At 45.8% G+C, this 25,681-nt stretch overlaps 4 protein-coding genes across 10 annotated transcripts in view; 3 read left to right on the top strand and 1 right to left on the bottom strand.

Moving 5' to 3' along the window:
- dnmbp (dynamin binding protein) overlaps positions 1–3,583 on the top strand; it is a 32,828-nt gene extending 29,245 nt beyond the window's left edge. For all 3 annotated transcript variants that reach the window (XM_011606381.2, XM_011606374.2, XM_011606386.2), the window contains 8 exons: positions 73–203; positions 277–381; positions 617–745; positions 859–1,191; positions 1,275–1,463; positions 1,548–1,746; positions 1,827–2,452; positions 2,563–3,583. In XM_011606381.2, the coding sequence (XP_011604683.1) occupies positions 73–203; positions 277–381; positions 617–745; positions 859–1,191; positions 1,275–1,463; positions 1,548–1,746; positions 1,827–2,452; positions 2,563–2,748 (1,898 nt within the window). In that variant the 3' untranslated portion in view covers positions 2,749–3,583. The remainder of the gene's footprint in view (positions 1–72; positions 204–276; positions 382–616; positions 746–858; positions 1,192–1,274; positions 1,464–1,547; positions 1,747–1,826; positions 2,453–2,562) is intronic.
- A 948-nt stretch (positions 3,584–4,531) lies between these two features.
- Positions 4,532–11,704, top strand: LOC105416790 (hyaluronan-binding protein 2). 3 transcript variants are annotated; one of them, XR_003887886.1, is made up of 13 exons: positions 4,532–4,670; positions 4,740–4,761; positions 4,840–4,935; positions 5,047–5,157; positions 5,352–5,468; positions 5,539–5,655; positions 5,742–5,913; positions 6,069–6,160; positions 6,232–6,481; positions 10,389–10,531; positions 10,657–10,794; positions 10,867–11,043; positions 11,125–11,704. XR_003887886.1 is itself a non-coding variant. In XM_029833889.1 (13 exons), the coding sequence occupies exons 1-13, from the start codon at positions 4,560–4,562 to the stop codon at positions 11,278–11,280; spliced, it is 1,668 nt and encodes a 555-aa protein (XP_029689749.1). In that variant the 5' UTR covers positions 4,532–4,559; the 3' UTR covers positions 11,281–11,704. The 3 variants fall into 3 exon arrangements, 2 of the variants coding, with proteins under 2 accessions (XP_029689749.1, XP_011604672.2); XM_029833889.1 differs by having other exon boundaries at positions 10,901–11,043; XM_011606370.2 differs by lacking the exons at positions 10,389–10,531; positions 10,657–10,794; positions 10,867–11,043; positions 11,125–11,704 and adding exons at positions 6,553–6,695; positions 6,806–6,943; positions 7,130–7,275; positions 7,359–7,882.
- Positions 8,104–9,113, top strand: LOC101069348 (hyaluronan-binding protein 2-like). Of its 2 annotated transcripts, none has more exons than XR_003887903.1 (5): positions 8,104–8,287; positions 8,369–8,403; positions 8,508–8,591; positions 8,671–8,781; positions 8,853–9,113. XR_003887903.1 is itself a non-coding variant. In XM_029833969.1 (5 exons), exons 1-5 carry the CDS (start codon positions 8,222–8,224, stop codon positions 9,083–9,085), a joined length of 504 nt encoding a protein of 167 aa, XP_029689829.1. In that variant the 5' UTR covers positions 8,104–8,221; the 3' UTR covers positions 9,086–9,113. The 2 variants fall into 2 exon arrangements, 1 of the variants encoding a protein (XP_029689829.1); XM_029833969.1 differs by having other exon boundaries at positions 8,369–8,378.
- Positions 11,310–25,535, bottom strand: nrap (nebulin-related anchoring protein). Of its 2 annotated transcripts, XM_029833583.1 has the most exons (44): positions 25,485–25,535; positions 24,906–25,370; positions 24,442–24,536; positions 24,238–24,325; positions 23,272–23,376; positions 23,009–23,116; positions 22,831–22,932; positions 22,622–22,726; positions 22,442–22,549; positions 22,262–22,369; positions 21,768–21,875; positions 21,487–21,603; positions 20,902–21,006; positions 20,715–20,816; positions 20,440–20,544; positions 20,250–20,348; positions 20,076–20,180; positions 19,891–19,998; positions 18,915–19,022; positions 18,640–18,837; positions 18,456–18,560; positions 18,280–18,378; positions 18,101–18,205; positions 17,601–17,714; positions 17,353–17,510; positions 17,083–17,236; positions 16,893–16,997; positions 16,381–16,479; positions 16,172–16,276; positions 15,973–16,080; positions 15,603–15,716; positions 15,316–15,513; positions 15,081–15,185; positions 14,885–14,983; positions 14,709–14,813; positions 14,499–14,606; positions 14,080–14,391; positions 13,839–13,943; positions 13,490–13,588; positions 13,284–13,388; positions 13,084–13,191; positions 12,644–12,955; positions 12,310–12,465; positions 11,310–12,247 (listed from the first exon to the last, which is right to left on the bottom strand). In XM_029833583.1, the coding sequence occupies exons 2-44, from the start codon at positions 24,969–24,971 to the stop codon at positions 11,981–11,983; spliced, it is 5,385 nt and encodes a 1,794-aa protein (XP_029689443.1). In that variant the 5' UTR covers positions 24,972–25,370; positions 25,485–25,535; the 3' UTR covers positions 11,310–11,980. The 2 variants fall into 2 exon arrangements, with proteins under 2 accessions (XP_029689443.1, XP_011604649.2); XM_011606347.2 differs by lacking the exon at positions 23,272–23,376 and having other exon boundaries at positions 25,485–25,534.
- Between the last annotated feature and the right edge of the window lie 146 nt (positions 25,536–25,681).

The raw sequence follows: 25,681 nt of genomic DNA, 5'->3' as shown, positions 1-25,681 counted from the left end.
AAAGAATACTAACATCCAATGAGAGCAATTGACTTGTGTGTGTTTGAATTGTACTCCCTCTGCTGTTCATAGTGGTGAAGTACAGGAAAGGCGATGAGGACACGTTCATTGAAAAGATCTCCAAACTAAGCATGCACTCCATTATCAAAAAATCCAACAGAGTCAGCAGCCACCTCAAACACCTGACTGGAATTTCTCCACAGGTAGCTCACTGGTTACAGCTAAGATCTCCTGAGAAATGCCAGGAAAACTCCCTGACATCTCTGTGGTTTTCAGATCAAGGATGAAGCTTTTGATGAGGCTGAGAAAAACTTCAGGCTGCAGGAGAGACTCATTAAGTCTTTTATCCGGGACATTTCCTTGTATCTGCAGCACATCAGGGTAACATTTTAACAGCTTTTTAAAGTCACGTATTTGAAGCATTAAGCACTTAAATTCCAGATTTTCTTTTTAAAAGCAAACTTACACATAAATCTTTTACATCCTAGTCACTGTTAGTTGGACTAGAATGGACGTTAAATGTTTAGTTTTTCTTTAACGCACTATTGATCATATTGTATTAACATATCATGTATTTTTCTCTGTTATATGACACTAATAACATCACTGCCCTCAGGAATCGGTGTCTGTAAAAGTCCTGGCAGCTATCAGTTTCTGTGACATCTACACAGAGCGCAGTGTCCTCGATCCTGAGCGCTTCCAAAGAGCTCACCGCTGCATCAGCGACAAACAGTTCACACAGTTTGTAAGTCCTCTTCCGTCTCTGAGTCTCACATTAATCCAGAATAAACCACTTTCGGAATCAGGTCCAACCACCTCCCGTCGTCTCTCAACCCTCTTCCTTTCTTCCCTGAGTAGAAAGAGCGCACAGAGGTCTTGGTCATCAACCCGCTCACCCAGCTGCTGCTCATGTTCGCTGGGCCGCACAAACTCATCCAAAAGCGCTTCGACAAACTGCTGGACTACGACAACTGCAAGGAGCGCGCCGACCGCCTCAAAGACCGCCGCATTCAGGACGAGCTGCAGGTTGCACGGAACAACTACGAGGCTCTCAACGCCCAACTACTGGATGAGCTTCCCAAGTTCCACGCCACCGCAGAGGAGCTGCTGACCGGCTGCGTGAGGGCTTTCGCCCAGGCTCAGAAGGACTTCATGAAGACAACACTTGGAGAGCTGAAGCCTCTCCTGCAGGTGGTGAAAGGATTCAGGATGCATTCAAACTTTTCCAGATGCTTCTAGTTGTGTAACTGTGAACTTTATTTTTGCATGCGTAGTTTTCTACCAAAGCTGGGAAAGGGGGCAACTTGATCGCACAGTTCCAGGACGAATACAAGAGGATACTTCAGCTTCTGCAGGGCTTCAGCTTCTTCCCGGAGACCCTGCCTCCGACCACCTCCACTAAGAAGCCCTTTGAGAAGAAGACTCTGGAGAAGCAGACCTCTAAAAAACAATTGGCTGGACCTGTGAGTTGAAATTTCAGCCAGCTTTTATCATGTTTAATCACAATAAGATGATCCAACCACAAACCTTCTTCTGGTTCTTTTCAGCCAAACTGCGCCGTGCAGACAGACGAGCACAGAGCAGAACTCCTGGTACGGTACGGTCCTGAGAAACTCTTCCAGGCAGAAAGAAACTTCAATGCAGCTCAGGACCTGGATGTCTCCATCCAAGAGGGGGACCTTGTGGGTGTAATTAAGCAGCAGGACCCTATGGGCAGCAACAGCCGTTGGCTGATTGATAATGGAGGTAGGCTGTCTGTAATTAAATATATATTTCTTCCAAATGGTCACTTTTTTTCAGCTGTTTCCACATCTTTTGTTTTTCAGTCGCTCAGGGGTTTGTATACAGTTCCTTCCTCAAATCCTACAACCCGCGCAGAAGTCAGTCAGACGTGTCTATTGAGAGCCAATCTTCCAATGAGTCTGGATACGGAGGCTCCTCACCCGTGTTCTCCCGCCAAAACAGCAACAGCACCCTCACCTTCAACCAGGACACGGCTACAGTCAGTTTTTCCACATCACAGCCTCCAAGCCACTCTTCCCCACACCCCTCACTGGACTCGGCCTCATCGCATCGGAGTCATCCAAGGGATGTACCCAACGCTGACGCCAGTCTGAGCTCCGTAAAATCCTCCCCACGAAACCACAAAGAATTTCAAGATCGGACACACAGAAACTCTTCCAGTCATAGAAACGCCGAGCACACAGCTGCTCACAGAGACACGTATGACGGGAGTCACGCAGGCCCGAGCAGCCGGAGGGAGATGTTGGACCCGCAGGAGGCTTCGCACGGGAGCGGCGGGTCGCAGCGGTATGGGCAGGCGGAGAAGAACAGCTCACACCAGTGGAGAAACAGAGAGAACAGTGGGGGCAAGGGGAGGCCTGTGTACAGCCGAGACGAGTACATCGAGCCAGAGGCGGAAGAAGGCGAGAGTGAATTAGACAGCAATCAGGTGAGATTCTGTTTGGCTGCATTAAACATTCAACCTAATGAAATTAGCTGAACTGTGTCTACCAGAGCAATCTGCTAATGTTGCTTTTGGTTTTATTTGTCTCCCTTTAGATTTACTATGCGCTTTACTCCTTCAAAGCTCGTTGTTCCAACGAGCTGAGCATCTCGGCTAATCAGCGGCTGCGGATACTGGAATTTCAAGACATGAATGGGAACAGTGACTGGTGGCTCGGGGAGGCAGACGGCCAACAAGGTTACGTGCCTTCCAACTACATCCGCAAATCAGAATACACATGAACAAGGTCTGCGTTGTGGATCGAAATGTACTATGATGAAGGCTTAATCTGCATGCAGATGGAACAAAAGACAAACAAGCACCGGGACGCACTGTGATGCACCAGGACTTCTGTTGTTGTAGGGTTTGATTGTCGGAAGGAGTGATTTTGCTGCTGACTCTTCTCATCAAACCTAGCTTATATTTATAGATTTTATACATAATTGGTGCTCACTGGAAGCTTCATCATATCCGCCTCCATTCCTAGAGGAAAACCTGTGAAATGCACCAGAGTTTGCCATATTTTTTTATGAAATGAAGTGAATGTGTCAGAACAATCTACAAGCTACAGTAGCACATTGGGAGATTGCAATGGGAATGTGAATTTTCAGTTTTATATTTTTAGCAAACATCAAGTATTAAGCAGAAAAAACCCCAACTTAAAACTGTTTTTAAAAAAAGGACTTTTTGTGTGTATGAAGTTTACTACACCACAAGAACGATGCATAAATCTTTACACCTGTATTACAATGAAGGATTGAGGCACTTATGGTGATCATCAACGACTGCTGGTTTGGAAGTGTCCATTGAAAATATGGAGTGTTGTACTAATATTCCAGGACAAAGTTGAATGTCATCTTTAAATTATACAAGCACTCCTCTTGCAAAAGACATGTAAGCAGTTTGACAGTGTGAACAGCCGGTGATCCACTTTATGTCAGGAGTTAACGAACAAAGAATGGGAGATAATTATTTCCTCTACATACATCTACTGTTTACTATATATCATTCTGTATTGTAAGAATATGCTATTTCCATCTCTGTAAAGTGATCCCCGAATAAAAAATATGAAACTTTCTTGTGCTCTGAAAGTGTTTTCGTCATTGAAAATACGTTTTGTTTGTAGTTCTTAAGTGCGACACCCAGCACGTGCGTGTTGACGTGTTTAGATCGCGATTTCTTTCTCGCGGCAACGTACTACAGCGCGTGATGGATAATGTAAACAAACCTATGACTGTGCATCAACTATTTTCCTGTCCGTGTAAACGAAGTGGTCGTGGTTTGGCGCAGTGAGACAGTCAGTAACCAACGCAAACACCGTAAAGTTTAGTCAAGAAGAAAGATCCGGTACATTCAAATTGAGCGTTGAAGTGACCTCGCGCACAAGCACATTTTGCTCAGTTGTTGCACAATTACAACATAAAGCGGTTTGTTTGATCAGTACAGGCAAACCTTTGGGTTGCTAATGAGCAAAGTTAAAAGGAAATTTGAAGTAAGTTATTGTCATGGGGCACTGATATGACAATAATGTATCACTAACGTTTCCGAACAGGCCTTTACTGCGCTTCAGGCCAGCACGCGCCCGGAACTGTGCGTTTCCGGTCTCGAGATTTAATTTAGGGGAGGGGCCCCCAGTCTTGAGAGGGTGGAGCTCCAGCAGAGCCACCTGTGTGGGCGGGGCCAGGATCCAAGCGCTTGAATATGGGTTGAATGATCAGCTATTTAACTCCACGGACACGATTATCCTGTTGATGTCCTCACTTTGTGTAGCATAAAGCAAAAAAAAAAAAACGTGTGTTATAAACATGACAAATGCGTTGTTTATATGTATTGTGAAAATTATGATCAGGTAAATTATTTTGATTAAGCCCAAAATTCTCAACCTTTTCTTTTAACCCAAAAGAAGCGATCAGACTGTGGAACCTGCTTTTGGTTACTTAAGCAGAGATAAAGTCATGACATGAGTTTTCTTGTCAAATCAATTGCCAATCAATAGCTCTAATGATTAACTGATGGGGGCAGTGTTCTGGAATCTCGGGTCTATTTAGAGGAGATGAGACAATACAGTAGAATGTTGTCCTCGTGGCTGGGGTCTAAGATGGGCTGGTTGATAGCTTTAACCTTATATTTGTGTGCTTTCGCTGCGTTTGGGCAGGATTATGTTGTGAGTAAACTAAGTCTTGCAAATAATTACAGCTGCTTAACAGAGTGATGTATTGTGATTTTCTCACAGGTACTCACAGGTGACACTGCTGGTGAGCCGCTTTTCTTTCAGTCGAGCCATTTGATATTCACGAGTTAAAAATGGTGAAATGCTTCTCGTTTCTTTGCAGATTATGAATACTACTACGATTACGCCACAGAGAGCCCCGCAGAAGATACTGATTTGAATTTTGGCGACTGGTTGTTTGAACTTCTGGAGGTGACAGGTAACGTGTTGTGTAGTTTGGCTTTGGTTTAATTAGGAAAGCTGCCGACTGAGGATTATTGTTGGCAAGACTGGTTGTAGCTTTTGCTTCTGCATTTCCCTCTTCGTTTAGATCAGTGTGAGCCAAACCCGTGTTTGAACGGGGGGGTCTGTAGCGTGGGTCCAGACGGCGGGTTTGTTTGTTCCTGTCCTGAACTTTACTCGGGGAGAAAGTGCCAAAACGGTTTGTGTTCGATTCACAACATTTCTGACAAACAACCTCTGCTCTTTACTGGATTTTCCCTTTAGAGTTTCAATGTCCTTGGGGGGAAAAAAAAAACTTCATCATTGCAGTAGTCCAATTACATTTTTTTCTAAAATAATGAAACAAAAAAAACACAAAAAGGACAAAGAAAAACAGACAGATTCTTTTTTCAGTAAAAGATGTTTGCAAGAATGTGAAATGTGGCCATGGAAGCTGCACCGTCAAATCGACTCCCCCGTTCTACGAGTGCAAGTGTAAACCGCCATACAGGCCTCCTGACTGCAAAAAAGGTGCTATTATAGATTTAAAAAAATCTTTCCCAGCCATCTCATTCATTCATTAGCATTTTCTTTCTCGCAGCCTCTCCCTGCAGGCCCAATCCTTGTCAAAATGGGGGCACTTGCATGAAGGGTCCCAAACGCTCCAGTTTCCAATGTTCCTGCCCTGACGGGTACAGTGGAACCTTCTGTGAAGTCGGTAAATCCTTCATATCACGGCTGCTTTACTGACCACCCAGAACACACCTCGCCCTGCTGAACTTCTCTTTATTTTTGTCTCTCGAGGCCCAAACGACTGTTACCAAGAGGATGGGGAATTTTATCGTGGTATGGTGAGCGTGACGGTAGAAGGGGAAGAGTGTCTGGACTGGAATTCCTACTTCATCCTGCAGAAAGGCAGTGACCCGATCCAAGAGTATGCAGGCTTTGATGGAATTGGGCCACACAATTACTGCAGGTGAGAGGTTAACACGGGTGAACAGTGCACACGCTGACATAAAGACATGTGCATGCGTTTTACACGGATCTGTCTTTGAATGAAATGTGTAAAAATTGTAATTGGCTCCTTTAACAGTGATTTTTTTTCTTCTTCTTTTTTAATTGTTTGTGTAGGAATCCTGATGGTGACGATCAGCCCTGGTGCTTCATTAATAAAAATAACAGGCTGAAGTGGAATTACTGTAAAATTAGGAAATGTGCCAGAGGTAACACACACACACACACACACACAGGTTTTTCCAATTCTCTCACGCACACTCACACTTTTTCCTCCCAGCTCCAGTCACCCCACCAACCATCGATGAGATAAATCCACCTAAACCAGACAATACCCAGTTCTCCCAGTGTGGGAGGCCGCAGCCCAGTCGCTCAGCCAGGATCTTTGGAGGGAAGAAGTCTCTCCCAGGGGCCCATCCTTGGCAGGCTTCCCTGCAGATCAGGTCCAAGGACTCTTCTCAGTCCTTCAGACACATTTGTGGGGGTGTCCTCATTGAGTCGTGCTGGGTGCTCACTGCTGCCCACTGCATGTAAGTGTGCTCTTAACCCTTCTGACTGGGGCTGCATTGATATTCACACAATAACCTGAATTCTTCTGAAGAAAAACAGGAGTGGAAATGCAAGTGGTACTTGGAGGAGTGTATATAGAGAAGGATGAAACATACGATCAGGCTATTCAGGTGGAGCGAGCCATCGTGCACGAGCACTACAGGGAGAGCCCTTTTGCTCTTCATAATGACATCGGTGAGCTTGGAAAATAAGGCGTTTATTATCCAGTAGGCTCCCTTTGTTATTCTTTCTAGTAAAATATGCAGATGTGAGAATACATTTTGCTTTGGTTGCGTCCCACGCAGCCTTGCTTCAGCTCAAAGCCACCGACGGGCCGCACTGCGCCAAAGAAACCCGCTTCGTAAAGACGGCCTGCCTGCCAAACCAGGCCTTCAGCAGCGGCACCGAGTGCGCCATCTCAGGATGGGCCGTGACAGAAACACGTAAGCGTTGTGTTAAATCCATCAGATCGTTTTTGGATATCTGATGTTATCACATGTTTGCATCAGCTTGATTCATGCAGCCTTGTAATAATTTATATTTGTTATATTAGTACCTATAATTATGATGTGCATTCACAATATGGATATAAGGAGAGTATCTGGTGAAACTTCCTGTCTTTGTCTCAGAGCACTACGGTACGAACCAGCTGATGGATGCTCGCGTCCTCCTCATCTCCCAGGACAAATGCAAAGCCCCCCATGTTTACGGGGACTCGCTGGATGACAGCATGTTCTGCGCAGGCAACATCAATGGAGGCGTCGACTCCTGCCAGGTTTGTCAGAGACACTGTCTTTTTGTCTCATGATGGGGAAAAGGAGCGACTTCATTACTTCCTCCACCCTTCAACACCCGCAGGGCGACTCTGGCGGTCCGCTGGTGTGTCAAAGTAACGGGACCCATTACGTTGTTGGCGTGGTGAGCTGGGGAGATGGCTGCGGGAAGAAGTACAAGCCTGGCGTGTACGCCAGCGTGAGCAGGTTCAGTGACTGGATCACTCGTCTCGTCTCATGAGGACGTCCGCAGCCACGAAGGGCATAAATCATGTTGCCCTTAAATCAAGACACCTGTGACGACTTCAGTGGACGTCAACTGGATAAAAGACGACAATAAAATAAATGAGAAACACATGTAATACACCCCCCCCCCCCCCACACACACACACACACACACATTTTACATTGGACTACATCTATATCATGCCCTCTTAGTTTCCAGACAACAATGGTTTCTTGAATGCAACAAAAGTAAAAATAGATTCTAGTTAGTCGCAGACACCTGTGAACCTCCCCACTGTTTTCTCTTGAGGACCTTTTTCTCAATGTTGCACGACTGTACTCCTGACAGAAAAGCACAAATAAACCAGCTTTGTTCACGATGCAGACTGATTTGTACTGATCATTTGACTGTTTAGCTTCATTGTTTAAACTTCAACTCAGTTGTTCTTTCACAGTGAAGTCTCGAATGCACAAATGCCAGATACATGCTAAAAATTAAAAGCAATTTTCTAAAAAAGCTAAATCCACCAGGCCCTTTGCAAAAAACAAATATTGCAAAGTAAATAACTGTGATAACAGATCAGCAGTGATCAAAAACACACAGCCCACGAGCAGAGGATCAATGTACCCGGCTAAAGGTTGACGACTGCCTGCAGGGATATCGTGCAGGCTGAGCGAAGACCACCAGTTTCCAACGTGTGAGCCACAATTAGACAAGGCGCCATGCTAACCGCTGGGGCTTTCCTCATCATCCTGAGCGCACTCAGCGTTCACGGGCAATACCTGAACGTGAGTTTCCTCAGCTCCCCGTGATTTTAACAAATGTTGGGAACACTTGAAGCTAATCTCTTCTGGTTTTGTCGTTTTCAGGTGGACTCTCGTGAGAATCCGCTCTGCGTCGAACTGTGTGATGACACTTCATCACGCCTTACATCAAGCATGCCTTTTTAAAGCTCATGTTTAGTTGCTCTTCACAATGTGTTCATTTCTTGCTTGCTGTTCTTGGCAGATGTGAATTATGGGGAGTACAGCACTGATGCTCCCCCGCCCGTTTTCGACCTGGGTGATTGGTTGTTTGACCTCCTGGATAACAGTAGGTGCCTCTTGTTTTTGCTCCTCTGGCTGTCTCTCCTCCCAGCGTCTGGACTTGTGTTTTATCTCTTCTCCTCCAGATGTTTGTGATCCAAACCCCTGCTTCAACGGTGGCTCGTGCCAAATGAAGTCTGGTGGAGAATTTGAATGCTTCTGTTTGGAACCCTACGGTGGCAAAAGGTGTCAGAAAGGTCAGGAAATCCACAGAAAGGTTTGATGGGTGAAAGGTGTTCCTCCTTTGATGGATCTGATGTATTTCCAGTCAAAAACCTCTGCGAGAATGTTAGGTGTGGCTACGGCGACTGCGTGGTCAACCTGAAAAAACAGCCCTACTATGAGTGCAAGTGCAAACCCCCCTTTCAAGGACCCAACTGCATGACACGTGAGTCAGCAGCAGTTTTTGTCAGTGCCAGCGTCGCCCTGCGAGCCAAATCCTTGCAAAAACGGGGCCTCCTGCATCAAAGGGGACCGCCGTTTCCAATGCGCTTGTCCTGAAGGGTACACTGGGAAGTTCTGTGAGACTGGTCAGCCATCACTCACACACTGATCACATTCACCAGTCATTTCAAATGTTGAAATAATCCCCCCGCTGTTCCACTCTTCTCGAATTCCTCCCCCATAGCTTCCACTGACTGTTACTTGGGAAACGGGGAGACATACAGGGGTGCTGTCAGCACGACAGAGAACGGGAACGAGTGTCTGAACTGGAATTCCTACTTTATTTTGACAAACGGGGAGGATCCTTTCATCCTGTACCCAGACTTTAACGGACTGGAGGATAACCACTGCAGGTATATTCACATATTGTGATGTTTCAGTTTTCAACAGAATCTTTGGGCTGCAGCTTATTCCAGGGGCCCTCCAGCAAGAGGCCCCGTTCATCTGTTAAAACTCATTTTTCCACAATAGCACCCACAGTCATTTCCAATCAGGAAGTGTATTTGTAGCTCGACCTTTAACTGAAGGTTTTATTGAGGTTTTTAAGATTCAAAATGAACAAAGAGTCATGTGTAATTATTTTTGATGACTTACAAGACATTTGCAGATAATATATGTACATATGGCTCATGGATTCTTAAGTGGCCTTTGGTTTTTACTTAAGTTGTCTCTCAGCTTGCTAAACAATCAAATTGATTTGTCTGAATTCTTATCTCTGACTGACCTTGATTGTTACCAAAATATAGTTGTAGTACACAAGTGTTTCAACCTGCACGCAGATACAAAACTAATGAACCCTTGTAATGATTAAGCATCGCTGCGGGAAGCCTTTCTTCTTGATTCATCATTTTCTTCACTTCAGAAATCCAGATGAGGATGAAAAACCATGGTGTTACTATAAACAACAAAACAGACTCGAGTGGGACTACTGCAAAGTCCAGAATTGCTCTCAAGGTCTCACACACACACACACACACACACACACACACACACACACACACACACACACACACACAATATGCTTAATGTTTGCCTGCTGCTCTTCAGTCCCAGTAACTCCAGCTCCTCCAGTGGTCCCACCAGTTCCTGGATCTGCTGCATTCTCTCAGTGTGGAATAGCTCAACCTTCTCGCACGAGCAGGATCTTTGGCGGCACCAAGTCCTTCCACGGTGCCCACCCCTGGCAGGTCTCAGTCCAGGTCCGGCCCAAACGCACCTCCATCCCATATGGCCACACATGCGGTGGTGTCCTCCTCTCCTCCTGCTGGGTCCTCACTGCTGCCCACTGCATGTAGGTGATTCTAAAGGTTTTCGGTGGCATCAAAATCAAATGTAACTCATTTCTTTTCTGCTCCTCCAGTGGAACTAATGAGGAATTCCAAGTTGTGCTGGGAGGAGTGAATATTAACAAACAGGAAGACATGGACCAGACCATCCCAGTAATCAGAACAATTGTCCACGAGAACTACAGGGACGCCGGCGTTGCCGTTTACAACGACATTGGTTTGATACTATTTATAGATGATCCTTTTTGACTTAAACTTTACCGATACCATATTATGTTTTAATCTCTTTTAAAACTCTTTGAATCCAGCTGTTTCTCACTGTGCACGCCGTCTTTCACGCAGCTCTGATGGAGCTTAAAGTGACGGACGCCCCCTACTGTGCAAAGGAAACCCGCTACGTGAGGGCCGTGTGTCTGCCAGAGCAAATGTTCCCAGCTGGAAAAGAATGCGTGATCTCCGGATGGGGAGCCACTGAAACCAGTAATGCCCCCCCCTCCAAAATATCCTCAAGTTTGAACAGATTTTATACGATGACGGAACAACTCTCCTCAGAATATTTCTGTCTTTTGCCCTCCTCATGTTTCAGAGGCATACAGCAGCCAACTGTTGAATGCTCGTGTTTTCCTCATCTCTGAGGACCGCTGCAAAGCCCCTCACGTCTATGGGGACGTTTTGGACAGCAGCATGTTCTGCGCGGGGACTCTTCAGGGGGGCGTTGACTCCTGCCAGGTGCTTGTTTTGAAAGCACAGTTAGAGGTTGAGCAGCCTTTTGCAAACGGTGTTTATAATAGTGTTTGTCTCTCTCTGCAGGGCGACTCAGGAGGACCCCTGGTGTGCGAGAAAAACGGAACTCACTACATCACCGGTGTGGTGAGCTGGGGAGACGGCTGCGGGCAGAGGAACAAACCTGGGGTCTACGCCAACGTCCACAACTTTAACAGCTGGATCAGGAACAAGATGAACTGAACACTTTGAGCTGAAGGATGCACGATTTGCCTTGAAAAATAGAAGTTTATTCCATCGGTAAATGCGAAGGCGGTGAAACGAAGTCACAAAGCTGAACCTGCCAGTCAAATTTAAAGTATCATCATTTCAGGGTCTTCTGCTGCCTTCCTACTGAGACTAGCTCACAGTGCACCTCAGTGTGACCCTGTGCGTCTGCATCGCAGCGTCACGGTCGCGTCTTCCGGTAACATTAAAAAAACTGTATGAAATGCTTTGTAGAGAGTTTCAATCTCTCATTTAGCTTCACATCCTGTAAACACACTTGAATGAAGTAAGAAAATGCAAACGTCCTGTCAAACATTTCTGTCTTCTGTCCTCAAGCAACATGCAGATTTCAGGGACCTTATAAACGCTGACACAGTTTCATTAAAACGTTTTAAATACCTCTGTTTGAGTCAGTTTAAGAGTCATCCCGAATATTGCTGCTTTCCACATAAAGTATGTTCACAATCTTAACATCTGAACAAGTTCTGGCCTGATCAACCTGCTAAATCCTGCTTTAACTTGCAATTCACTGTTGCGCCTACAGTAGCTCAGCGTGACACACTGGTCACAGATGTGGCATCTCATAGCTACACACACTTCCTCAACACAGACACTACGGGCAAAATCCTCCACTCGGAGGCAGAAGTCCACACTCTCTTAAAGTCTTGTCTCTGATCTACTCATCCTCTATGGCAGCAGGTTTACTGGACATGGACGTGTTGATGGTGTTCTGCACGGCAAACGATGAAGACGTGCTGGATTTCTTCTCCATTGACTTGAAGGAAGTTGCGGACGTGGACGTTTTCTGCACCCTCTGGATGGTCTTATTCCTCTTGACCTGAAGCACCTCCATAGCATCCATGTTGACACCTGGTTGAAGGTGCTCAGTGGTCTCTGCCTGCTCCGACATCTGCTGCTGCTCCATCTGCTGCTGATAGTGCAGCTGAAAGGACGTGCGCACCGTTAGAATCATCATTTTTGAAACAGGCAGCTACATTTCCTTACCATCATCATCTGCTGATATCTCGCGATGGCTTCATCGGCGCTGACTCCCTCGGCGAGCCCCAACTCTGCAGCCCGGCGGGCAAGTTCGGCCTTGTGGGAACCAGGAGGGGTCCAGCCCACTCCTTTGATCCAATTCAGGTCCGATTTGTAGTTCACCTGTGACACATGATGCGATAAATTTACTCGTAGCCTTCGGCAGCTTTTATACAAGCTGCATCATCTCTTACAGATACAGGCATTTCAGGCATTTCAGGCATTTTAATATTTTGCTGGTGCAAAAAACACTAAAAAGGACCTTTTCTTCTTCTTTATTTCAAGCCTATGTGCCACTTACATCACTCTGTAGCTTGTAGGCCTTCTTGGCGTGCTTGATGTTGAGCTGCTCGGGGTCACAGGTGTAGTCGTGGAGCCTGTTGCGGTAGGTGATGTCACTAGTTTGAGCCTGACTCTTTTTCGCCTGCAGGAACTCGGGCTGGTCTGCGTGGATTTTGTAGTGGGCCCGGTCCTCCTTGGACTGGCGTTTGTACTCCAGGTTGCTTTGCAGTTTGCTGGCTGCCAGGGAGTGCACCATCTTGGGGTCATCCTCCACACAGCGGAGCCCCACCTGTTGGCCCCTCTCCTTCAGGTGGGACTCTTTGTAGTTGAGCTGCAAATTATTAAAATATGTGGCATAAAACAATATACCTGAGCCTTTCTGTCAAACAATAAACAATATCAACAGTATATTTGATTAAAAATGCTTTTACAGATTGATAACTGAAAGACTAAACTTACATCACTGGCGATTTCTCTGGAGGCCTTGGCAGTCTGGAAGGGAATAGCATCCAGCCGCAGATCATAACCTGCCGTCCTGACTTGCTCCCCAGATGCCTTGTAAACTTTCTTCAGGGGAAACAATAAAAAAAATGGTTAGCCCTTTAATATAGTTTGGCATTCATTTGAAACAGAATTTTGCTTGAGGGAAGCTGTCCTACATCGCTTATCTGCTGGGCGTTGACCTTGGCTCGGACAAAGTCTGGGTCATCTGGATGTAAAGTGTATTTGTGCATGTCGTCGTTCTGTCCGGATTTGTACAGCCGCTGCAGCGGTAGGGCAGGAACATGGTCAGGAACAACACAAACGCACCCCAGACAGCTTTGTGAAGGACTGATCATAAAGGACTTGATGTCTTTCCTCTCACCTCACTGCACTGCTGATAACTCGCCTTGGCGTGCACAATATCCGGGGAGTCCGTCACTGAGGTAAACTTTAGGCTGTCGGGCTGCTGCCGATACTTTTTCTACAGGAAGGAAGAACGCACATGTTTCACTGAGTGGACTTGTATTAGAGCAACTTCATCACAAGAGTGTTGCAGTTACACACTCCCCATGAAAGATTGCATAGACTCAAATATAAACACAAGTGCAGAACAACAACAACAACAACAACAACAATTATATGAGAATTTCTGCAAAAATCCAAATGTAACCTTTTGGAAATGCTTCATTTATTGGAGGTCCTGACTCTCGGATGGTTTTGCATTTACTTACCTCGCTGATGAGCTCGGTGGCTTTTTTAGCTGACTCCAGCTGAGGTGCGCCCACGCCATCCCAGGCCACTCCCTTCATGAAGCTCAGGTCTGATTTGTAGAGTTTCTAGTAAAAAAAAGCATTGAAGTGGTCACCTGAGTTCAGAGAGATCAGAATGTGTGTGTGTGTGTGTGTGTGTGTGTGTGTGTGTGTGTGTGTGCGTGTGTGTGTGTGTGCGTGTGTGTGTGTGTGTGTGTCTCACCTCACTCTGCAGGTTGTAGGCCTCTTTGGCCCATCTGACCTTCATATCATCGGGAAGCGCCGTGTACTCGTGCAGTTTCTTCCTGTAGTCCTGCTCGCTGGCGAGGGCCTGCGCGTTCTTGGCCGTGACCAGATGTATCATCTCTGGGGTGAGGTGGTACTGGCCACTGGCCATCAGGGCGTCCTTCCTGTACTCCTGGTCGCTGGCCAGTCGGCCGGCGTGGAGGCAGTGCAGGAGACGCGGGTCATCGGAAACATTTCTGACGCCGATGTGCTTTCCTTTATCCTGCAGGTGGTTGTACTTGTAGTTGTACTGCAAAAGGAAACAAAGCTACAGTTTACTGTATGAACACAATGCTGAGAAACACCATTTTACCCCAAACAGATATATTTTAGCTAATAATAACAACATGAATTTACATCACTGGCGATGCCCGTGGAGCTCTTAGCAGCCTGGAAGGGGATGTCCTGCATGGTGAGCTTGTAGCCCTGAGCCCTCAGAGTGTGCCAGGACTCTCTGTATTTCACCTGTATCAGAGAATCCAAGATCATTCACCTTATAATAACAGCATATGAGAAAAGGCAGGGTACATTTAGTCCAAGTAAAGAGGGGAGTTTGTTGGTCATTACCTCACTGAAGTTGGCTGCGTTAACCTTTGCTTGTGTAATCTCAGGCCTCTCGGTTGTTATAGTGTAACTGTGTTGGTCATTCACCCCTTTTTCTTTGTACAAACGCTGGAGGACAGAACACGTACATGTGAAGTCTGAGCGAGTTGTATGAAAAGGGGGTTAGCACGTCGTCTCACTTCATTGGTGAGCTGCCCGCTGAGTTTGGCGTGAACGATGTCCGGAGAGTCGGTGACAGACGTGTGCTTGAAGGTGGACGGCTGCTGCCGGTACTTTTTCTGAAGAAAAAAAAAAAGCAAAGATCAACTTAGAAAATCGTATTCTAATCTAAATGGGAACTTGTGGTTTATCACGAAACATTCAAGGTGGTCATACATCACTGATGAGGTGGGTGGCCCTCTTAGAGCCTTCAATCTGCAGAGCTCCTGTGGCGATCCAGGCTGCTCCACGCAGGTAGTTCAGGTCAGAGCGATAAATGTTCTGCAGCAAACACACCCATGAAAGTCAAGATGCGGCTCATCCGAGCAACAAGGTGCTTATGCTAAGTGCGCTGTAGTCCAATCAACTGTGCAGGGGCCAGATAGAAGCAGCCTGCAGCCATCTGTCTCACCTCACTCTGCAGGGCATACGCCCTCTTAGCTGCCTGCACCTTCATGTCGTCAGGCAGAGCGGTGTACTGATGCAGCATGAGCCTGTAGTCCTGATCGCTGACCAGCGACTGGGCCTTTTTAGCGTGGGCGACCTCCATCATGTCCATGGAAAGACGATACTTGGAGAGGTCCTTCGCCGAGTTCTCCTTATACTTAATCTGGAGTCAGACGAAAGGACATAGGAGTGGAAATTAGTTTTATGTTATACAGCCAATGTTCTTATTATTGTTATTGACCGAGGCCTCACGTCGCTTTGGAGCTTTGTGGCGTAGACAGAGTGAGCGATGTTGATGTCATCCTGGAGTCCCTTCAGTCCGATCATCTTCCCTTTGTTCTTCTCAAATTCTGCTCTGTATTTTTGCTGAAATAGCAAGTTGGAAAGGGAACCATGAGAGAACGTTGCTGAAAGGTTACACAAATGTTGCTACATGACTACTTTACCTTAGGAGTATGTTGCATTAGCGTAGCGTTAGCATCGTACAACTGTTATAATATTGTTACCATAAATTTTAAAAGTACGATTATTTCCATCATGTGTTTCATGTCTGGATAAATACAGAACTTTTACTTGTAGAGCACTTTCAGTCAGGCAGAAGGTCAACCAACTGGACACTCACATCACTGAGAATCTCTGAGCAGGATTTGGCCGACTGGAAAGGAATGGCGTCCAGGCGCAGCTTGTAACCGCCGTCACGGATCTTCATCCAGGATTCCTTGTATGTGCTCTAAAAATGTCCATGAGCAGATGTAGGAAATGGGTCGGATGCAGGAAACACGTTGCAGACGGAGTGAGGGCGAGAGTGAGACGCCTTTTACCTCGCTCAGGTTTCTGGCGTTCAGCTTGGCCTGAACCATCTCGGGCAGATCTCCGCTCAGCGTGTAGCTGTGCTTCTCGTTTTCTCCTTTCTCCCTGTACAGCCTCTGTAGAGCGATAACACGAGCATCCGCGGGATGAGCGGCAGGCAGCCTTGCTTTTTTCAAATCCATCCCTTCATTGTTGGTTCTTTCACGAACGACACACTCACATCTGTGGCCAGTTTGTTGCTGACTTTGGCCTGGACCATCTCTGGAGTGTCTTCCACACTGGTGAACTTCAGGTCACTCACATTCTGCCGGTACTTTGTCTACATGCAAACAGAAATATTTAGTTCTCTGCTCTAATTGTGGACAGTCACTGATCGGAGGGTCTAAAATTGGTAACCGAGACACCAATGAGCTTTAAAATACATGGCTGGTATCAACAGGTGTGAATAGAAGCTGCTCTAGATGCATCACATGCACAGTTAGGTGATATATCTGCATTAATGCGCACACGTAATACCTGCATATAACTACTGGGAAATAATAATGGACAAATAATGAAGAGAATGAGCTGTATTTAGAGGAGCTGAACCATAAGCAGTAATTGTTACAGTCTGACCTCACCTGTAAACCAACAGATGACCCTCCAGCTCACACAGCACCGGCTTTCTTGTGCTGATGTGTTATCAATATATACTGATATCACCTCAGTGGGGTTGTCGAGTGCTTTGCCTACCTCGCTGATGAGCTCTCCGGCCTTTCTTGCCTGCTGGACGTCCAGGGATTCGGAAACTTCCCATCCGACGCCCTTCATCCAGTTCAGATCGGACTTGTATTGTTTCTACGAAGAGATGCCGGCAGAGTCAAACGGAAATTTTCCTTTTGACATAAAGGCATTTGTATTGAAGCCCAGTGGGGAGACTCACGTCACTCTGCAGCCCGTAGGCCTTCTTAGCCCAGGAAACGTTCATGTCTGTGGGCAGACTTGTATATTCGTGCAGGACGGTCCTGTAAGTTGTCTCTGTCGCCAGGTCTTGAGCTTTCTTGGCATGGCTGATGTGCAGCATGTCCAGGTCAACACTGGGGACACAACTCATATTATACAGCGGCTCACATTTGTGAGGAGTTAATCGTCTGCCGCCAGATTGCTGTTCAGCCCCGGTTCTGCTTCGAAGAGAATCCAGATGTTTCCTCACCTGTACTTGGTCTTGGTGTCCTCGTATTCCTTCTTGTAGTGGCGGTCACTCTGGATTTTAGTGGCCAGAGCAGAATGAGCCATCTGAGAGTCGTCGCTCACCGATTTGATGCTGATCACCTTGCCTTTGTTTCTCTCATACTCTTCCCTGTATTTGACCTGCGGGGGGGGGGCAGCATGTTAGCACCAAGGCCAAGGCGTCTCCAGGTTTGCCACCTCTGACCACGGCCCGTTTACAGTCTGACTCACATCACTTGCGAGGTCTCTCTTGGCTTTAGCGGTGAGGATAGAGAGCGAGTCCAAACGGAGCTCGAAGCCCTTGTCCCTCTGCTTCTGCTTCTCCCAGTTGCTCTTGTACACTTTCTAAGAAAGGAAATGAAATCACATGGATTTCATTCAGTGTTTGGTTTGGAATATGAAGACTAATTAATCGTCCTATAGCTGTCGAAGGTATCTGAGTCACATGACTTACTGCATAGAAGCACAAAATGACCTCCCTGATGATTAGTTAGTGTTAATAACCACTCTGTTGACTGTTATATCTTGTAAACACTGAGCCCAAATCAGTTTGTTCCCATTTATGTTATTCATGTTTTTAGGGAAAAGAGAGGTGAAAGCTCTCTTTATATTGTAACAATAACAACAATAACAACAACAAGTTAACTACCTCAACGGATTTGCACGTACTGAGGCGTCTTCGTGTCGGGGGGGATCATTATTCCTACTGGGATTTGATCCCCTGAACTCACCGCGCTGAGGAGGTCGGCGTTGGCCTTCGCTTGTCTGAAAAGGGGCTCGTCCTTCGTCATGGTGTACTGGTGGAGCGTCTGCTCGATGTTTGCTTTGTACGCCAGCTGGAAATGACAGTCAGTCGTATGAGAAGACTCACCCCCGGGGACGCACGGATGATTAGAGTGGAAAGGCTTACGTCGCTCTGCAGCTCCTGGCTCTTTTTGGCGTGCTGGGTGGCCAGGTCATCAGCCACCTGGGTGAACCCGATGCTGTCTGCTTTCTGACGGTACTTAGTCTGAGGCCAAAGAGGAAACAGGTTTGATGCAAACAGGTTTTGGAAGATCAGACGCACCAACACGAGGCTTTACTGACATCACTCAGCAGCTCTCCAGCTTTTTTGGCCTGGGTGATGTTCAAACAGCCTTCGACCTCCCAGCCCACTCCCTTCATCCAGTTGAGGTCCGAGCGATAAAGGTTCTGCAGGGAACATCAGACAAAGCTCAGTTTCGTGGCTCTGCGCCAGCGACGGGACAGACGTCCTTACGTGATGTCTCACCTCGCTTTGCAGGGAATAAGCCTTTTTGGCCTGCTGGACCTTGATGTCATCGGCCATGACGGTGTAGTCGTGCAGCTTGGTACGGTACTCCAGGTCACTCGCCAGAGCCTGGGCCTTTTTGGCATGGCTCAGGTTGACCATGTCCAGAGGAAGGCTGAAGTTGGCCTGGTTCTCTTTAGAGCCTTTCTTGTATTCAATCTTTAGTGGTGAGAATTGAAAAATGAGGCCATCGTGTTTCTCTTTTTATTGCCTGTAATTGCTGAGCTTCTGCTTACATCACTGCTCATCTTGCCCACTTGGAGAGAGTGCAGAGTCTTGGAATCACTCATGTTGAGCCCCACTGCCATCTCCTTTTCCTTCATGAAGTTCCCCTTATATTTGATCTGGGAAAATAATGTTTTATTCAATTCCATAGTCAGCTGAATCGTAAATGAAAGTTTCACATACTGTGGTGGTCAAAGTGTGTACAACATCTGAGAATAGAGCTCTTTATTTTACCCTAAAGATTTCCTGGAAATATGCAGACGATTTCTCTGAACTAAATATGTTTTTGAATATCTTGCGTGTCCACCTTTGGCAGCAGCGCCTCAGTCAATATAGTATTTCCTGAAAGCTTCAACAGTAACGTTCTCCCATATCTTCTGCAGCCCAAGCCAAAGGCCTTCCTTTGAATCCACAAGCCATCTGTCCATTTCATTTTCTGTCTCACTCTAAAGTCATCTCACCATTGTATACATACAAATGTGATGTCATATCACAAATTAAATTCTGGACCAGTTTAGTGACTCACTGACTGACCTGAGTAGCTATAAAAGAAGTCATTTTTTCACATGTGCTTCTGAAAAACTAAGTAATCTGTACAGTAACTATACTGACAGACCGACTTTTATACTTTCGTTATTATGATTAGATTACATTTACCACACTGAAGTTGATGCTTAAAGGTTCAGTGTGTAATATTTGGAGGATTGCAAAACTTTTAGGATTTCTAAATTCCACTTTTAATTTTATGAACAAAGTGGATTTGTATTAATATTTATAAATGTCACCTCTTACTCAACTATTCAATAATTATTCTAAAGTTATTGTAAACTACAAAATGTCCATATTTGTAATACTGCCACCAAATTTACGATGAAAATATATTTACATCAAAATTAAGCATAAGTAGTCAAGAAATATGATGATTAGATTAGATTAGATGTTAGTACACTCTTCAAATGAGTTTGAGATGAGTGTGTGTCGACTTACATCGCTGGCGAGGTCCCGGGATGCTTTAGCGGCTCTGACGCTCAGGTCGTCCACGCTAATATCGCAGGCCTTGGACTTGCTTTTCTCCCACTCTTCCTTATATTTAATCTATAGGGAAGTGTTCAGTTGAAGAAGGGGACTCTGAAGGATAATCCAAGTGCGCCTGCACATACGTGTCAACTTACATCGCTGCACAAGGCTGCGTTGGCCTTGGCGGTCTTGATTTGGGGCAGGTCCTTGGACAGCGTGTACTGATGTTTGTTCTTTTCATAGTCAGCTGTGTAGTTGAGCTGAAACAGACAGAATGTGGAGTCAGAGGCTAAAGGAGCCGGTGTGATCGTGGCTGGTTGTCCCTTTACCTTGCTGACCAGCTGAGCATTTTTCTTTGCCAGAACAATCTCAGGGGTGTCTGTCACCGGGCTGTACTTCACTTGGTCAATGTGTTGCCTGTAATTCTTCTACAGTAGTTAAAAACAATAATAAGAGGAATTAATGCAACTTACTATTGATCAAAAAGCAACTTGCACACACAATGACTCTGTAACTCACATCTTTCAGCGGGTCCAGTTTTCTCTGGCTCTGGTATCCGGGGGTCTGGGTGGCCGGGTAGTTGTACTCCCCCTGCTCCTGCTCACAGCCTTGTTTATATGCAATCTGAAATTCACACAAAGACTTTAATCAGTCTCAAGATTTACATTTATACTTCAGTTCTTGTCAGCTTTAAGTCAAATATAATGACACTCATTTGTCTCTTTATTTGACAGCAGCTTTAATATAATGCTAACTCATGTGAGGTGTCCTGTCTGCACTTGGGTTTAGCTTACATCACTAGCCAGCTTCCTGGCCTTCATGGCGTGCATGGTCCTCCTATCGATGCCCTCATAGTGGCCCTTCAGGTTGCTGTTGTGCTTCTCCTTGTATTTGATCTTTTCCAAATGCAGAGAGGTGGAGACTGATCAGCGTGCAGAGCAGCAGCTTTGGATTTTATGACTCGGCAGATTTTTCACTCACATCGCTGGCGAACCTGCCGACTTTGGCGGCGTTTTGAAACTGCGGCGTCTCGCAGAAATTGATGCTGTGACCTTTACTGTTCTCCAGATCCTTCCTATACTCCACCTGCAGGGAAGCACTGTTACAACAGGTTGTTGGCAAAGCCCCCTGGTCCTCCTTGTAACGCTCTCATCTTAGCAATGACTGGAATTTAAATTCCACAAAGTCTCACATGTGTCACCTTTGAAATAAGTCAGAAACATTGCTCACAGAGAGGGAAATGACAGAATGCCTTCTCCAGGAGCTTTACAGGAGACGCTAATGGCTAATATATATACGTCCCAGCTAAGAATAGTGATTGAGGTAACATTAGTTGGACGTGATGCTGTTTGACCTTGGACGTAATCTGTTACCGCGCTGGGCAGGCATGTCAGAGGTGGCAAAAATGCACGTTGGGTGGTGTCATGTCTATTGGAAACTGACACGGTATCCCTGATATTTGGATTTTAAACACACACACACTGGGCAGCAACATGCCTGTGGGAATACTCTGTCTGTCTGGCTTTAGAGACATTGTTACACAACGACAGGGAAGAGAAAGCTGACCTCACTGACAATCTTGTTGATTTTTCGGGCGTTCTTCAAAGTCAGGTTGTCCTCAGAAGTCAGGCTGTGGAAGTGCGAGGTCCCCTTCATCTTGTTCAAGTCTTTCTTGTATTTTAGCTGTAAAGGGATATTAGTTTGGAGCTTAAATCATTTTCTGTGTTGCCAGCAGCTGATGGCACGGCTGGGACCAGGTTGGTCCTTTTTTACCCCCCAAAAATTCAGATCAACCTCACGATTGCATTTCATTAAGCTCAAGATCGCCGGCCTGTGTTGATACTCACATCGCTGGCGTTTTCCTGAGCCTTCTTTGCAAGATAATAACCAGGAGTGATCATTGCTGGGAAGCTGCCTTTGCCCCGCTGATGCTCAAACTCTTCCGTATAGGCAATCTGCAGGAAATGATTAAAATAAGTCCTTTATACAGCAACGCATATGAAGGATAAATTCAGTAATCTAATTAGATCAATAACATGTCTTAATAGCTATTGTGCAGTTACTGAAAAGAAAAATACAAATTTAACAACATACATTCAGAGACTTTAGCTGATCTTTTTAAATGGTTGATTTGTACTTAATTTTCCTGCACTACAAACTAAAGTTACTCAATTGAAGGAGTTCTATTCTAATTCATTTTATGGAAACATAAACTTGTTTTTCATTATGGGAACTTAAAACCAAAAACAACAAATGCATGGATACAGAAGCATCTTCCTCCAAAGCCCCCCCTTCCCCAGCTCCTAAGACTCTCGCACTGAAAGTGCAGAACATTCCTGACCTGACTGAAGTTCTCTCCGTTTTCTCTGGCGTGGACGGCTTCGGCCATGGCTGCTTCGGTGCTGGCTTTGCCTTTGATCTCCTGCTCGTACATCTGTCTATACTTGATCTGTTGGTGGCACAAGACTCATTAGCAGGGGTTAGAACGGAGTCTGCAAAGCTGGGTAGCGTGCCGACTCACATCACTGGCCTGCTCGCTGGCCTTCTTCGACATCTTGTATCCAGGTGTGAGATGTGCAGGAAAACTGCCTTTACCTCGCTGATGCCCATATTCTTCCGTGTAGGCGTACTGCAGCGAGAAAAAGACCCTGATCCAGCTGTTGAGAGATCTCTATTTTGAAATCTGTTCTATGGAGCTTACATCGCTAACAATCTGTCCTTGTTTCTTGGCCAGCAGCACCTCTGGCGGGTCAACGAAGGCGGTGTACTTGGAAATTCTCTCCTCGTGTCCTTTTTTGTATTCCAGCTGAGGAGAAGAACGGATGCTGCCGTGAGCCATAACAAATACATGCAAACATCTACCTGAAGGAATTCCTCATTCAATGGTGCAGAGGTGAGAGGCCAGCGTACATTACTGGCCAAAGCACTGGCTTGTTTTGCAGTCTGGTAACCTGGTGTGATCATGGCGGGGAAGCTGCCTTTTCCTCTGGACTGCTCATACTCTGCTGTGTACTGCTGAATAGAAGCCAATCAGTCTTAAAGATGCAAAGATCCCGTATTGATGCTACAATAATCTAAGGAAACTCACGTCGCTGATGGTATTTTCGGACTGCGAGGTTGTCACTATCTTCTGGTTGGTCACCGTGCCTGAGTACCACATCTGCTGCTGGGAAAACTCTGACTGAGACTGGAACGCCTGTTTGGACAGTTAGGACTTGTCTGAACAATGTTCCCACTTGCAGTGTAAATCAAGCTTACAGAAATGCCAAATTAATTCTCATAAAGATCAGAATTTGCGCTGGGATTCTTCCTAAATGATCACAGGGGCCAGTTGCTCTACGGGGAGCTCACCTGGCCGGCCAGCTGATTGGCTAGGCGAGCCTTCTCCAGCTCCATGGACCTCATGTCATAGTGAAAGGTGGACAAAAAGCGCTTGCCATCCTCACGATACTTCAGCTACAAGTGCACATAAGCGATAAGCATTAAGCCAAAGCCTGCACCGAACCACTGCAGTGCACACTACACACACTACTAAAGTCCCCTCTTTGGCAGCTAAAACCCAGAAATAAACCATCATTCTTCTATGATAAAGCTGGAGGATAATGTTTGAGTTCTCAGCCTACCAAGATCCAGAAGAGTGCTGAGTAATCAAATACTGGAATGTCTGCAAATAGTAATCAAAACTAATTTTAGAAAAGCTCTGGGAGATGTGAGAAACATTACTGGCAACTGAATCCAACGTTTCTAAATAGCAGCAGCTGATTAGCTTGCTACTATTAGCTGCTGCTAATATAAGCATAAGACCATTGCATGAGTTTGCATTAGTTTGTAGAGGCAGACGGGCGCAGACAGACGTACATGCACAGGGACAAACAGACAGAAACAGGTGGCTGGGCAAGAGGAGAGGAAAGGATGTGGGGCTGTTTTTCTCCTGACGTATAATTTTAGACGTACATAAAAGTGGGCTATGGGGAGGAGGGGGGCAGTCTCGCTTGCCTCATGAACAGAAATAACCCCCAGCAGTGCCCTCCATTCCTCCCCACTGCCGTCACCGTGGACTCAGGGCAGTCATCTGCCCTTTCTCCCTCTCCATTAAAACATGGAATGGCACCTCTTACTTGATCAGACGGTAACAAACTTGTCTGCCTCCATTTATAGCTCAGCAGATCCGGGTCAGAGCACATTAACACCAAATGTGAGAATTTGGTTGCTGCTGATGATTCAACTAAGTTTAAGTTCGGTTTGGCCGCATGCATCCACTTCTATTATTAATTCAGTCGGGGTATAAATATATCAGCTGCTACGCCATCACCTCACCTCGCTGCTCGCTGCGCTTTGCTTCTTGGCGTTGATGTTGATGGGTGCCTCATAGACGCTCGTGAACGTGTTGTTTCGGGGATTGTGTCTGGAGGGTCAAAACATTCAATTTAAAGCTCTTTTTAAAAAAACAAAAAACAAAAGACATCCTATTTGAAATGGCAGGTGAAGAGATGAAGCCCTGGAGCGCTGCTGACTACTTACACGGAGCAGTATGGCCTCTTCTTGTGGCTGACAAAGTTGTTGGCGGTGAGCACCATCTTGCAGATGTCACAGTGAAAACACGCTTTATGCCAGTTCTGACAGAGGGGAAAAAGATGAGAATTTAATTGTGATTTCACAGGCTGACAGTCAACGAGGGGAAACGTGTTCAGGATCTTTATCTTTGGGGTGGTCGGCTCTTTACCATTGGATACAAGAGCAGTATAATTTCTATAGCTGTTCTTCTTGTGAATTAAATGTGAAAGTCAGATTAAAGTCAGATGTTGTAAATCCATAGAAACATAAACATTGTCCTTATTAATTACAGTGTCTCCGGACACTCCTGTTTGATTGAGGATGAGTTTTAGATCATCTGAAACTTTAATTGACAAACTTCCTTAAATAAAGCCTTTTTTGCAGTTCTTCAAATATTTGGAATAGTTGCTTAAATTCCCAGTGGGATTTACCTGGTCAATGCAGTTGATCTTCTCTGCCGGGTAGACCACAAACCCACACCTGGCGCAGGACTGCATGGCGAACGCTTGTCCTTTCCTCCCAAAAATATCAAAAAATGGAAAATACTGATAAAGCGAGTGAGGCAGGAGTTCACAGTTCAGCTCAGGGGACCTGCGGTGGCTCCTAGACGGTGAAAAGGGTGCATCTGGTGGTAAACTTAGCTCTGGGTCTGCCAAACTCTCTCAAGTCTCTTTTACATGACCAGGTCCCAGGATGGTCCAGCCCCTCTCCAGAGGACTGGCTGAGGCCAGCTGTCTGTCTGTAGGATGACAAAGACAGAAGGAGGGGGGGTTTTCAGATGTCAGGGTATATGAATAATCCTCCTGACTGGAGTGGTGACACTAATGCATTGTGTAATAGTTTTACTTAGCTCCATAATCTACTGCGCTAACAGCAGAGAGTTCAACTGTCAGGATCTGGACACATGGCAAATATAGAAAGATTAGTCACTGTTGAGAAGAAGTTGAATTTCTGCACCAACAGTGCACTTGTATTTAACAAGGGGCCAATTATAGCATAGAACTTATCACCTCTATACTGTGACAACATCTATCAGTCATGACTCCTCTTCATGTCCACAGCTGAACATAAAACTTCTATTATCCATGAGCTCTGGTCAATGAATGTGTTCAGTCAGGAATACATAGCATATCTTTTGTCATCTCATACATTTTATTTATACAGTACTAGCAAACTTAAAAGGTGATACCTTAAACATGTAGGGCAG

The sequence above is a fragment of the Takifugu rubripes genome, chromosome 1 (assembly GCF_901000725.2).
Source record: "Takifugu rubripes chromosome 1, fTakRub1.2, whole genome shotgun sequence".
In the NCBI taxonomy this organism is placed as follows: domain Eukaryota; kingdom Metazoa; phylum Chordata; class Actinopteri; order Tetraodontiformes; family Tetraodontidae; genus Takifugu; species Takifugu rubripes.
The sequence above is the reverse complement of the archived record's forward strand: the minus strand, read 5'-3'. Positions and strand labels throughout refer to the sequence as shown.